The 14,728-nt window shown below is 33.8% G+C and overlaps 2 protein-coding genes across 2 annotated transcripts; one reads left to right on the top strand and one right to left on the bottom strand.

The window, feature by feature from the left end:
* Positions 1 to 7,611: 7,611 nt before the first annotated feature.
* LOC132598881 (glutamyl-tRNA reductase 1, chloroplastic-like) lies at positions 7,612 to 11,049 on the top strand. Its single transcript, XM_060312024.1, has 3 exons — positions 7,612 to 8,294; positions 8,930 to 9,171; positions 9,578 to 11,049. The coding sequence occupies exons 1-3, from the start codon at positions 8,000 to 8,002 to the stop codon at positions 10,715 to 10,717; spliced, it is 1,677 nt and encodes a 558-aa protein (XP_060168007.1). The 5' UTR covers positions 7,612 to 7,999; the 3' UTR covers positions 10,718 to 11,049.
* A 1,910-nt stretch (positions 11,050 to 12,959) lies between these two features.
* LOC132600196 (uncharacterized) lies at positions 12,960 to 13,732 on the bottom strand. The gene has a single exon (XM_060313289.1). It carries the CDS (start codon positions 13,567 to 13,569, stop codon positions 13,066 to 13,068), a length of 504 nt encoding a protein of 167 aa, XP_060169272.1. The 5' UTR covers positions 13,570 to 13,732; the 3' UTR covers positions 12,960 to 13,065.
* Positions 13,733 to 14,728: the final 996 nt, after the last annotated feature.

The raw sequence follows: 14,728 nt of genomic DNA, 5'->3' as shown, positions 1-14,728 counted from the left end.
TTAAAAAAAAAATGCAAATGTAGAGAAGCACCTCTAAGTCTTAATATTCAATTGGGAAGCAACTTTTAAGTCTGAACCAATATATGGTTTAGCTACTTCAAAACATATTCATATATCTAAATGGTGAATTGGTATTTATCTAATAATTATTTTTACTATAAAATCTCCATTGCATTCGGTATCTGAGAAACTAAATAGGTGCATGAACTTATAGCCTCAAATCGAACAATCTTGATTAATGAAATGGAATATAGTTTAAATAGCATATATCTTGTTTCCGTTTGACTTATATCTTGGATAATTGTTTGTCTCCATCAGATATTCTTCTTCAACATTTACCCAAAAAAATTCACAGTATAATTAGAAATTAAAAAAAAAACATTAAAATCAGCAACTTTGCGTAAGATTTGACATTTGTTAGGTCGAAGTTCATGTGAGAAAAAAGTGTCTTACTCAAGAGTAAGTGATTTTAGACCGAATCAAATTGAGTCATTTTCTGAGTATGATCTTTTCTCTCAAGATTAATCATAAATTTATACATCAATTTCTCGGAGGTTATGGACATGAAATTAAAGGAATTGAGAGCTATGAATATCATTAAGAATAAAAATTACGGAGATAAAGGTGTGAGTTATGAACTCTATAAGATAAAATAAACGGAAAGATTAGGATGAAAATAAAAAAAAAATGAGAAAAAAGATAAATAATTTTTCTACTCTATCAGACATGCCACCTCGCTTTTCTTATGACCACATCACGTGAGTTGTGAACTTCAAAACTGAAAAGATGTTAGCGCGAATTTACTCATACTTACACCTAAAATAAAAAGCATGAAATTCTACTTACACAGTGAGTAGTCACAAATTACTAACATTTTTGATTTTTTTTTCATTACTAATATAATTTAAATGACGTAATTCACTGAACCTTTTTTTTCCCACATTATACCAACTCTAAATAGCTATTTGTGTTATTCACCCATTCAATTCTTTGTCATTCTTATCAAAGAGCTTAATTTCCAGTTTTTCATATGGAAAGAAGAAATGAAGTTAAAAGTACAACTTAGGAAAAAAATATTGCGTAAATTCTGCATTTTTTCTTCCTATGATTTCCGTTGGTCAACAACCAAAAAAGTGCTTTATACTTCTTTACTACTCCTATAGGGAAGGTGGAAAAAAGATGAAAACGTAAAAAAAATCAAACTCAATCCATTAATTCCGTAGGTAAATGATGCGTGAATTTTTCATCCTTCTTCCTTCTTGCCTTCATATTTCTGTTTCCTTGAATCTGCAGTAAGTTTTTGAATACTATTTAATATCCGGCCGTCACAACTTGAACCATATCACCCAATACTAATATATTCCGAATATTATTAGTGCTATCGCTCCTTCTTTCTTTTTTCTTTCCTCCCTATCTTCTTCCTCACATCACCATAAGCAATTAAGCATTATATAGAAGAGATCAATATTTCTCAATATTTGGGCGTGGTGCCATTTGTTTTTGTAGGGGAATTTGTTTGATTGGCTTAATCCTTGTTGAATGACTTATATAGTAGGCTTTCTTTAAATTCCATCCATATGATATTGAAACACATAAAAGCATTAAAGGGATGTTAGAACATTGAGTAAGAAATACAAAAACAAATGAGAAAAGAGGAAGAGGAAAAATATGTTGCTTTTATTAGAAAGTTTAAAACGTTAGTCACATTGATTGAGGAAGAAGGGGAAAAGAAGCAAAATATTTAAAGACTTTTGAGTGTTAAAAAATAAGAAGAGAAAAAATGATAATTGTGTTTTCTGATTTAAGAAATGTGTCACGTCACCTTTCTAAATTCAGCAAGTTAATAATTTAGATACTATTCCTCATTTTTTATGAAAAAGAAAAGGCTTCAAAATATAATTGGGTTAATTTATAAATTTGGCATGTAATAGCAGATATGTGTAATGTATAATATATTATTATTTATTGTATGTTGAAAAGATAAATTTTCTCATACAAATGAATTACGAACTTAGCAACAAAAATTATTTGGAAGCCCACCTCCTAATGCGCTTGCGACACAAATGGTAAAACAGCTGAAATTTTGCTACTGAAAGGGACATACGCACATGGTATCAATAAGAATAATTAATACTAAAATAATCAACAAAACATAGGTTATACATTTATAAACATATAATACAGATTTAAAAACTTATCTAATGTAGCCTAATGATGAATTTGAAGGGACACAATTGAAATATATCTCTGATGGAAGCAAATGATAGTGTTGATAGTTCAGTATTGGAGTGTAAGAGGGGATAAAGAAATTCTTGTCAATTCAGCATACAACTTAATAGCTTTATTTTCTATTTGTGCTACAAACAATTAGCAAAAATGACAAATGGTAATCGTTTATACTTACTGCTGCGATCTTTTCTATCAACTGCAACTGTGCAAGAGAAGATAAAACAATCAAAACTCGACAGAATGTTTTCTCCGCCAATATAACTCCAAATTTGCTAGAAGTACCACTAGCATATCCCGATCGTGCTTTGCATTTTTTTTTATATCCCTCTTGTGTGGTCAAGAAACCTAGCAGCAACAACAACAACAAAAAAAAAAAAAAAAAAAAAAAAAAAAAAAGATACAGCTTTAAGATTTCATTAAACAAAATCCACAATTGTGGAGAATTACCAAACTTTTTGCTTTGATGACCAAGAAAACAGGAAAAAACCAAAACCCTCTTTCATATTGCTGCCTTCCGCCAAAAGATGATTGTAAAGAATATATGTAGCCTTGTTCTTTATGCCCATACAAATAGCGAAAGAAGACCAAAAAAACGTAACCTTTTTTTCTGTGGAAAAGAACTAACCCATTAATATGTGTTAATTGCTCAATTTAATTGGAGATTAAAATGGTTGACACATGAATGGTAAAAATGGCCAAAATCCGTAGAATACAGGAGAAGATGAAAAACATAGTCATTAATACGTATTAATTTCTCAATTTAATAAAAATAATTATGAAGGAAAGAGACTTTTGATTTTTTTTTAAAAATTTAATATAAGCTAAACTAATAGGATGGAGGAGGAAAAAATTCCAAAAAAATGAGAAAAAAGGTAAATGGGATCCTTGGCCATAGAGAGGTGCCACATAGGAATATATATATATATACACACACAATAGAATAGGAATATATATATACACACACAATAGAATAGGAAAAGATGGGGGAATAGTGATGGATGCTCTATATTTATGTTGTGCTGCTACGTGGGCTGCTCACAAACATTAATTTGGGTGTTATTGCAATTTGTTATGTGGCTCTATTAGTATTACTAATGGAGCAATTAAGAGGTATAAGTTATGGAGATGATTTTTTAAAATTAAATAAGTAAAAGAAATGAGTGAAAAAGTCAAAAAAAGGAGAAAAAAGATAAATGCCAATGGAGGTCATAGAGAGGTGCCACATAGGATTGTGTATGCCTAGCTTTATATTATATATAGATTTGCACATGTGGCTAAAAACCTCTAGTTTGTCGCCCACTCAGCAAGAAAAGACACCAGTAAATTGTCAAATCTTTTCTTGCTATTTTTTTCAACTTCCTTTCCTTGTTTAACATCATATCTTTCGAAGTTGCAAGACGGTGCCGTCCACAACTCCACATGATTTTGGGTTTGGTTTCTCATAAGGTTGTTCAATATTAGCTTTAGACCCGATTAATTCGAATAATTATTCTTCCGTATTCTCTTTTATATGACTGAACTTGAATCACATCGATAATAATAATTTTATTACGCGACATGGACAATATTGAATTTGATTACTACTTTGATGTTAAAGAAGTAACAAGTAATTTTGTAGCGAGTACATACATATAAGGTAAACTAAGAGCATTTTGATTATCAGGACAAACACTATTGAGAAATGAGAATTACATAAGGTAATAGTAACATTTAACCTTGTTTTTTTGGGTACACTAAAAATAAAATAAATCTTTTATAAACCACGTGACTAAAAAGTCAAATCTGCCTATAAAGGAGTAAGAGAATATGGAAAATTTATTTAGACCTAATTGATACCACTTTTATGGAAGTATGAGGGTTAATCCCTTGTATTTCTTTTTGGTTTTCCATCCGGTATTTTTTATTGAAGCCCCTATTAATTTGTTGCATAGAGTCCGTTTAACGGGAATGCTCCCTAACAAGGTTTTTTTCATATCTAAGGCTTGAACCCGAGACCTTTAATTAAGGGTGGAGGAATTTTATCCATCTCACGACAGCCCTTGTTGGTCCCTTTGTATTTCTATGGTGAATTAATATTTGTTTACTTTTATTTGTTACTAGTAAATCTGTCCGCGCTTCGCGCGATCTTAAAAAGGTTCAGTTAATTTATAAAATATTCATCGAGCTAATAATGAATTAATATACTATGCCTCTTTTTATGAGAAAACACTTAAAAATAACATATGTACTTGGTTTATTTAACATTGCACACTTACGTGTAATGTATATATATATATTATCAGTGAAGCGTATTTAAGTTTTATCTACAAATTCATCAAACTTACCATTTAAAAGAAATCAATAATTCAAGAAATTCCAAAAAAGGCTACAACATGACCTTAAGTTAACTAACAAAATCAACAATCTAAGAGAATGATTGAATATGAGCGGCAAACACATGAAAAAGAACAAACCGTTGAATCGAGAATATTATATAGTCATGAAATAGCTAAAGCATAAATTACACTTCTGATATAGAAAAATACAGTTTCAAGCAATATTTTTCCATAAGCAAATATAGAGGCAAAAAAGAAGTATAAATGAACTGAAAAATTATAACCCAAAAAAAAAAAAAAAACTCATGGAAAATGTACTCAAACTTAACCCGAAAACATATTCAAATTAAAGTCATTAGAGTAAGAGCCTGTTTGGATGGGCTAATGCCTATAAGCTGTTTGCAGCTTATAAGCTAAAAAAAATAAGTTAGGGTAGTTTAACTTATTTTTTTTTTGGCTTATAAGCTGTTTTCAGCTTATAAGCTGCTTTAGATAAGCTAAGTCAAATGGATCTAATTATTTTTTTGAGCTTATTTTAAGCATAAAATGACTTTAAGCTGGTCAGCCAAACACTCAAAAAAACTGAAAACAGCTTATAAGCAACTTATAAGCCAATTCAAACGGGCTCTAAGAAGAGGAATGACCCATCTCTCAGTAGGCTTTGGATATGACATTGCCTTCTTCTTCTTCCGTACCGATACTTCACCACCTAAAGATTCCATTTTTATTCAACTCAAAATGGAGGAATGCTGATGAACCGAAAGTGAGAGAGCAATTGCATGTTTCACAATTAAGAAATTCATTTTTATACTAATACACTAATTATATGAGAAACCGTTACATGTTCAGAATTAAAAAGATATTTATTCTTATCATATGTAATATAAAATTGATCTTCACCTATCAACAATATCCGATTTAGTCTGTTGTTGTAGTGCATTCGTGAAAGGTTATAGCTGATAAAATAAAATATGTTTAAGAGTATTCAATAAATTGTGTAATTATGATGAGTAAGATTAATAAGGTATTTTATTTTTTTTAACAGATTTTTTAGACCAAAAAGAGGGAAAAATTCAAAAATTTAAGAAAAAAGATAAATGGAATCATTGGCCAAAAAAGGTGCCACATCACTCTTCTTTTGTCTAGCTTTATATAATATATATAGATGTGCAACTAAGAGGAGATAATCAAAGCAAATACTTCTAACTAGAAAAAATTCCACACACTGTATTGGTAAAAATGTGTCGAGGGCAAGAACTTTTTGACTAAACACGTGACAGACGAAAAAAAGGATAAGATGCGTTGACAATTCAAACACTCTTCACTTGGAGCTTACATTGGTTGTTCCAAAGTTTGCAACCGAACATGCCCTTCCACCTCTAGGTCAGTAAAGGCTCACGAGATTCGTCCGGAAGGGTCCAATCTTTGGTAAAAGAATAACGCGCGTAACAGGGACATTTTGAGATTTTGGGGATCACATTTCAAGTCCACGATATTCGGAGAAGTCACTACTAAATTAGGCTTAGGGTTAGGAAAGTAAGTTAATGTACTAGACCCCTATTATCCCTGAATGTATCCCGTCTAATTTTTCGCCTGTAGTACTGAAAAGCTCACTGCTCTACTCTGTAACATGCAATTAATTGCTAAACACTTCAACAATCTTCGTCACTGATCCCAGGAAATCGAATAAGAATTTTTTTCTTTTGCTATTCAGTTCTTCGTTTATTATCTATTATTTCATTTAATATTTTGCTTATTATCACTTGTATTATATAATCAAGGAATTTATATTATTATGTTTGCTATAGATCTCTTTCAAATAAATTCAACTGAGTATTCTACTAACGAATTTTACGCTAAACACATGCAATCATCTGATGATGGAACGTGGATCCGAACTTAAGAATTTCCAGATTATCTTCACATCTGTAGGGTGTAGAGTAACAAGTTCTAGAAAGATCAGAGATAATGTGCTCTTTTAATTTCTAGATGACTTTCTGCAATTGGTTGTTTAGAAAAAAAATTAGTAGTAATATAATAAAGCTCTTTTATCTCGAAGAAGTACAATGCCTCATATTGTCAAAATTTATGGCCTTAGACGTTGAAAAGTTATCCTTTTGACTTTAGGATCGGATCACCATAACAAATTACAAGTCTAGATAAAAAGGAGTTAAGAAAGGTTAAGAAAATGAGAATCTATGTTAATTATTGTGCCAAACGTACATACTATGTATTATGTGAATCTATTTATTTATTCTAAAATTGTTTTTTAATGAAGCAATTTATATATTGCGTAAACGGATATGTCAAAAGTCGTGATGGCATAATTTTTTTTTATTTAAACGTTCAAAAGGCAAGGTGTAACGATAAATGTTTTGAGTTAGAGTTTTGAAAATAATTTTCTCTTTGGTAGAGCATTAAATCCCTATAAAGGGCTTTCTACAACGAAAATCTAAATGAATTGGATCGGATAATTCAATAAAAAGGTTTCTATTTAACATCCTTTTAAAGCCTTGAAATGGATTTGCTAATTCTTTGTTCAAATTCAAATCGTTGAAGTCATGATCATCATTTATCAACTCATGCCTCAAAGAGGAAAAAGAAACTCATACCTCAAAAAGTGATTTATAAAAAGACAATTGAGACAATAGTTTAGTAATTATTGGCTGTGAACAAATACCTAAATAATGAACAAAAAAGAGAATAACATGAGTTACAACTCTTAAATACTTAAATTATAACTCTAAATTACTTACTTTGAAATCTAATCCGGTATGATACCAAATTACCAATTCCAAATCAAAGTCAAAAAAGGTACACACGTTCACATATTAGCACATTCCGAAATGGAGCCGCATTCTCACGTTTGGAACAATTCCTAATCCTACTAGATTTTGGAGTGTGGAACCAACGCGCATTTGGAATAATCGAAAATCCCCACATTATAAATTAAAGCCTGAAAAGTCAATAATCTCCAACCACTATACAGATCTACCACAATCATCCATTCGGTCAAAAATTTGCTAATTATAGCAGCCCACCACTCAACCAATCTTTTTTTTTTTTATACCAAACCCATCCATTCCTTCTCTGAGTTACTACATGTATGTTTATTTTTTATAAGTTTTATAGTAATTTATTTAGTTTTTCCTTATTTAATTACTAATTTGACCAATTCCTAATCCTAATAAATTTAGGAGTGTGGAACCAACACTTAAATGGAAAAAAATCAAAAACCCCAAGTTATAAATAGGTGACGCACAAGTCAATAATCCCCAACCAGTGTCTCTTAGATTTCCACCATTATCATCGATTCGGTCAAATAAAAATTGCCACCAAATACCCAATTATATATCAGCACACCATTCAACAAATTTAATATACCAAACCCATTCTCCCTTCTCTGTCACCTGCTCCAAATCTGCGTTTCAAAGCTCTCTCAAATTGCGTTTTCAATGGCGGTAGCGAGTGGCTTTGCGACCTCTTTTGCGGTTTCAGAGACAGGTGGCAGTTTCAATTGTGATAACTTAAGTTCTACGTCTACTCCTTCTTCTGTGGATTGTTTTCGTCATCAAGTTAGATTTTTTGGGAGTGGAACAAGAATTAAGCCCTTGGTTTATTGGACGAAATCGCATTCTTTGAGGCCTAGATGTGAGGTTGTGAGTAACTCGGTTGTTAATAATGGTGAGAAGGGATTTAAAAGATCGAGTCTTTCTGCTTTGGAGCTTCTCAAAACATCTGCTGCTGATCGTAAGTCTCTTTTTTTCTTTTTATTTTCGTGAAGTTCTATGATGTTTTATTTGTTTTTCTGATTTTGAATCTGTGACTTTCAACTACTCGCAAATTAGTTGTCATGTTTCACTTTTCAAGAGTCTGAGTTATGTAAAATTTGACCAATGTTTGAAAATGTATTTTTTTTTTCTTTCATCAGATTGATACGAGAAAGGTTGTAACTTGCAGTACTTTTCGTATAGTTTTTGAGTATGCAAATTTTGGTTATAATGTATTGAATTGATCTTATCTAATTTAGCTTCGAATATTAGTCAAATTGACTCTCAAAAACGAAACATGACAACTAATTTGGGAGGGAGGGACTATAATTATTGACCCCAGCTAATTAAGGATTGAGTTTTGGTATTTGACCCCAGCTAAATTTGTGTCTTTGATTCAACTAGAATCTCTGGTATTGAGGTTTCTAATTTTACTTGAAGTTTTGGTATTTTAGCTAGAGTTCTGTGATTCAATTAGTGACCCAGCTAATTGGGGATTGAGGTGTAGGTCATAGATTGATATATGGTGATGAAGAGTTTAAGTTTACTTAAGATGGATGATAAAGAAGGTTAGAATTTTAGTCTAACATTACATTGGGAACTTTTTCTTTCCAGGATATTCAAAGATGAGTAGCAGCATCATGGTTATTGGACTTAACATTCACACGACACCAGTTGAAATGCGAGAGAAACTTTCTATCCCAGAAGCACAATGGGCTCAAGCAATTCGTGAACTATGTTCCTTGAATCATATAGAGGAAGCTGCTGTATTGAGTACTTGTAACAGAATTGAAATATATGTTTCGGCGCTCGCCCAAAATCGTGGAATTAAAGAAGTGACCGAGTGGATGTCTAAGGTAAATTTTTCTTCAAACATCGTTTATCTGCATAATGTTTTCTTTTTGTTGACTCACATCTTAAACCCATGTGATAAACTAGCAACACTCTCATATAAAACCGCATTCAACTCTAAAGCTGCATCATCTGCCATGTGTAGCTTGCAGTAAGTTTGGAACAAATTCATGCTGGTTTCAAATGTGTAGAAATTACCTTGTATATTTCCATCATGAAAGATACACTTAACAATAAACAAAAGATTTTACTTGCTATGTCATTTATACACTGTATTTTTACATTTCCGAAGGAATTGCATTTAGTTTACTGAGCTTTGGCTTCACTGCTCACAAAAGTCTTTACTTTAATGCTCACTTTTTGTTTACTTCATGGAGCAAATCTTGTGACTCAAATATCTTTGTTTGGCAGTATAGTGGAGTTCCAGTTACAGAGCTCTGCCAACACCGTTTTTTGCTATACAATCAAGATGCGACACAACACCTATTTGAAGTAGCTGCTGGACTAGATTCCCTAGTCCTGGGAGAAGGTCAAATTCTTGCACAGGTTAAGCAGGTTGTTAAGAATTCACAAGGTGTCCCTGGCTTTGGCAGGAAAATAAGTGAACTATTTAAGCATGCAATCACAGCTGGTAAGAGGGTTAGAACTGAGACCAATATCTCCAGCGGATCAGTTTCAGTCAGTTCAGCTGCAGTGGAGCTTGCTCTGCTGAAACTTCCAGAGTATTCTTCTTCTATGGCCCACGTGTTAATTGTTGGAGCTGGCAAGATGGGAAAGCTTGTGATCAAACATTTGGTTGCTAAAGGGTTTAAAAAGATGGTTGTAGTTAACAGGACCGAGGAAAGAGTGGCTGCCATCCGTGAGGAGTTGAAGGATGCTGATATAATATACAAACCTTTCTCAGAAATGTTAGCATGTGCTGCTCAGGCTGATGTAATATTCACTTGCACTGCTTCGGAAGCTCCTTTATTCATAAAGGAGAGTGTTCAAGCTCTCCCTTCAGTGAACTCTGAAGACGGTGGTCGGAGGCTATTTATTGATATTTCTGTTCCTCGGAATGTGGAGCCTAGTGTCTCAGAACTTGAAGGTGCATGTATTTACAATGTGGACGATCTTAAAGAGGTTGTGGAAGCTAATAAGGAGGATCGGTTGCGGAAGAAAATGGAAGCTGAAGTCATCATTGCTGAAGAAGTGAAACAATTTGAAGCACATAAAAACTCCCTTGAGACCGTTCCAACTATCAAAAAGCTCAGGGCATATGCCGAAAGAATTAGGGCTGCTGAGATTGACAAGTGTTTGTCTAAGATGGGTGATGATCTCCCCCAAAACAAGAAGAAGGCTATCTATGATCTCAGTCTAGGAATAGTGAACAAGCTGCTACATGGACCAATGCAGCATCTGAAATGTGATGGAACTGAAAACCGGACTTTGAGTGAGATACTTGAAAATATGCATGCGCTTAACAGAATATTTAGTCTTGATACAGAGATTTCTGTATTGGAAGAGAAGATACGAGCCAAGATAGAACAGAATCAAAAGCTCTCTTCTTAAGGTTCTTTTGACATTCAATATTTTTTTAATTATTTTTTCCCCACGAAGAGGCCAATTACTTTCAGCGAAGTTCAATCAGGAATAATCACCATGTTTCTGGCGGCTGGCTAGTTTTAACTGTATCAAATTAGAGCACCCAGGACACGATGACATTTTTTTAGGCCATAGGTAGCGATTACGGGAGGGATTCCCTCAGATTGCGGGAGAATTTGTCGGTCACAATTGTATTTGTTACACATATATGTTACAGAAAGAGTATATAGCTATTTGTTGGATCCAGAGGAGTATTCTTATATCAAGTTCATGAGGGCTTTGTGAAGCTTCTCGCTTTACTTCTCTGCTTTTTTTTGTCTGCTGCTTCCTTTTTATTTCTACTTTCTTCCCCTTTCCAGTTGTCTCATTCTTTTATCGGAAAAGGGCCAAATATACCCTTGTACTATTGGAAAAGGGTTAAATATACCCTTTGTTATACTTTGGGTTTAAATATACCCCTACTGTTATACTTTGGGTTCAAATGTAAACCTCCTCCGTTAAAATTGTCCGAAGTAGACACTAGATCTGACGTGGCATTGACAACTCACTGAGGTGGACACCACGTGGCATGCCATCTCATCACCCAACTCATTTGCCTCTCTCTTCCCCTTCTACCCGCCACTACCATCTCCTCTACCTCTACAATCACTGCCATCATTAGCACCACCTCATCACCCAACTCGCTTACTAATTCTATGTACAAATAACTCCTTTTTCATCACTGCCATCATTAGCACCACCTCACCACCCAACTCGCTTACTAATTCTATGTACAACTAACTCCTTTTTCTGCTTTTTTTTTTTGTTGGTTTTTTTAGCTTATCTGATTTTGTTTCATGGGTAATGTTTCGTTTGTAATTTTAGATCATATTTTGATGTTCCTTTGTAATGCAGTTCTATCGCTCTCTTTTATGGTTCTTAGTGTTCCTTCTGATTGATTGATCTTTATCTAATTGATACAATAATACTAAATTAGGTGACCCTTTTATGATTAGAGTTACTGTTGAGCATAAAGTTTGTCTTTGATGAATTTGAAGATTGTTGGAGTAAATGTAATTTACATTATACAAAACGATATTGAAAATTTTGGAAGCACGCTAGGAAGAACTGCTTGTAATACATTTTGTCTGGATAATTTTGCAGAAAGATCTTGATTTTCGTTTTCGTGTTTGAGTTAATTAATGGATGAGTAGATGCAAATATGTGGATACATTTACTCTCGTCATATGTACATAGAATTAGTAAATGAATTGGGTGGTGGCAATGGTTGTGAAGGGAGAGGAGATGGTAGTGGTGGGTGAAGAAGGGGAAGAGGGGCAAATGAGTTGGGCGGTGAGGTGGCATGCCACGTGGTGTCCACCTTAGTGGGTTGTTAGTGCCACATAAGATCTAGTATCCACCTTAGACAATTTTAACGGAGGAGGGGTATATTTAGACCCAAAATATAACGGTAGGGATATTTAAACCCAAAGTATAACGAAGGGTATATTTGACCCTTTTCCAATAGCACAGGGGTATATTTGGCCCTTTCCCGTTCTTTTATTTGTTTTACTAGAAACGTATTAGAAATATAAAACACAATAATCCTGTGATTAAGGCAATTAAACCATGAGTTACTAATGGTGAAGGTCTCAATCTGGCTAAAATAAGTAGGCAATTAGCTCAAAAGTGCAGAATAATTACATCACTAATATTCTTTAGTTTTTTCATTAGCATGAATAACAGTCCTTTCACCTTTGTATCCAATTACAAGATTCATCATACAGTAGTTATATTATATTTAGGCAACCCTTCTCTTATCCCAGCTGGGGGGAGCAGCTATGCTCTGCAAACTCACATATCATATTTCATTCTAATGTCCCAATATTAAAGAGTATAGTTCAAGTTCCAGATGGTTTTACAAATACTATAAGATGTTTTGGCATTTTTCCAAATTGTCCCTTTTTCTCCCACTTTCCTTCTTGTTTGCCTGTCTCCTTCATTCATTCTTTCATTTTTTTTTTCAAACTGCTTTGAAATGTTTTTCTTGAAATTAAAATCTATCAGAAACTAACTCTTTCTACCTTCACGAGTAGGGTAAGGTCCGCATACACCCTACTCTCCTGAGCCCCAATTATGGAATTACACTGGATATTTTGTTGTATTAAACATCTATCACAAGTATTCGGGAGGGAAGGAAATAAATTCCATACATTAAAAATTAGCTAAATTAACAAAATAAAAGAAGAATAATGGCTAATATATCCAAGTATAAATTTTTCTTAGAATACATCAAAATATAGCTAAAAATCAATAAGAGAAAACTGAAACTCATTCTATTCATCATCATCCTGAGAAAACCCCATCAATTTTTTGAGAGCAGGGAAAAAAGAAGAAGAAGAAGAAGAGGAGTGAGTAGTGTTTTCAACCAAGTACTCATCAACCAATTCTTTAACAGACCTAGCAGATAATGGATGAAAATGGGCACTCCATTCTAAAACAAAACTTTTAATCATAACCCATTTTTCCTCATCACTAAATTTCTTCCATTTCTTCTTCATTTCATCAGATTTGAAGCCCGTGTAGTTGCAGAAGTCAACGAACAAAAGCTCTTTACTTTTCTTGAGTGCTTCATGTTTCAGTAAAATCTGGGTGTTCATCTTTCCAACCTCTGTTGCAAAATCTAAAGCCAGTTCTAAATCACTCATGTCGTCGTTGTTGGTGCATGATACTTTTAGAAACTTGGGTTGATTCTTGAAGGTAGGGATCCAATTGGTTTTGGAGTTTGTGGATTGTGAAGGGACACGATTTGGGTAGAGAATATGAACTCGCAAAGCCATGGAGATATTGGGTGGTTTTAAGGGGGTTTCTTTTTGCGTTTTATTTATTATGTGATTGTGTTAGGGCTCTCTCTTTTCTTCTCTTGCTTGCTTTGGGGTGTTCTATTTACCCCCATCAAGCCGTCTTTTATTTTCTTTTCTTTTCTTTTTCTACTAGTTTTTCATTTCTCAACTTCATAAAAAAGCCAACCCAGTGGATAAAATATCACACGCTCATGTAGAGTCCCGGAAGAGCCACAACCAAGAAGGTAATTCATTTTTTTGCGCGGATTGCCCTTCTTTTGGGGTGGTCTTTAAATTTTGCCCCCTTTATATTTGTGGTCTTTAAATTTTGTCCCTCATATTGCTGGTCTTTAATTTTTTCCCTTCGCATTGAATCACCGAGCGTTCACACAGAAATCATAAGGTTTTGAGTTCGAACCCCCGCTCAAGCATAAATTAAAAAAGAAAATCGCAAGGCAAGGTTTGGGTCGCGTGTATGCCGGACCCGGTATAAACTTATGAAGGAATTACCAAAGTTATGCCGGACCCGGCATACTCATGCCTTATGGGCAGACTTGGCATAAGTATGCCAGGTTCGGCATAACTTTGGTAATTCCTTCATAAGTTTATGCCGGGTCCGGCATAACTTTGAGATCTCATGTCAACTTTTTACAGATTTTTAGTGACATCAAAATGCTCTATTAAAATTCAAGTGGTTTTTGTGTCAATGTGGCCTAAAGACTTTCTTTGCTACATTTCCTGTATTGGATATATTATAACTGCTCTTGTTAATATATTATGGGGTAGTGTTAGAAAAGAGTAGTTGTCGTGATTTTATTCCATTATATCTAAGCCTAATTTTTCATGAGTATTAACACTATGATAATTGTTGACAACATTTGCATGACGATGAGTGGAAGAGGCCACGCACAAAGTTTTTACCATGAAGCCTTTTAGTTCTGTAATAATATTGGAAGGAGGATAATGAAATTCTTCCTAAGTACCCTCATCCGGTGGGGGCATACTTTTAATGGGCAAACTTTTATGCCGGATCAGGCATAAACTTGTGAAGGAATTACCAAAGTTATGCCGGACCCGGCATACTTATGCCAAGTCTGCCCATAAGGCATAAGTATGCCGGGACCGGCATAAGTTTGGTAATTCCTTAACAAGTTTA

This window comes from Lycium barbarum, chromosome 6 (genome assembly GCF_019175385.1).
Source record: "Lycium barbarum isolate Lr01 chromosome 6, ASM1917538v2, whole genome shotgun sequence".
Classification (NCBI taxonomy): Eukaryota; Viridiplantae; Streptophyta; class Magnoliopsida; order Solanales; family Solanaceae; genus Lycium; species Lycium barbarum.
The sequence above is the reverse complement of the archived record's forward strand: the minus strand, read 5'-3'. Positions and strand labels throughout refer to the sequence as shown.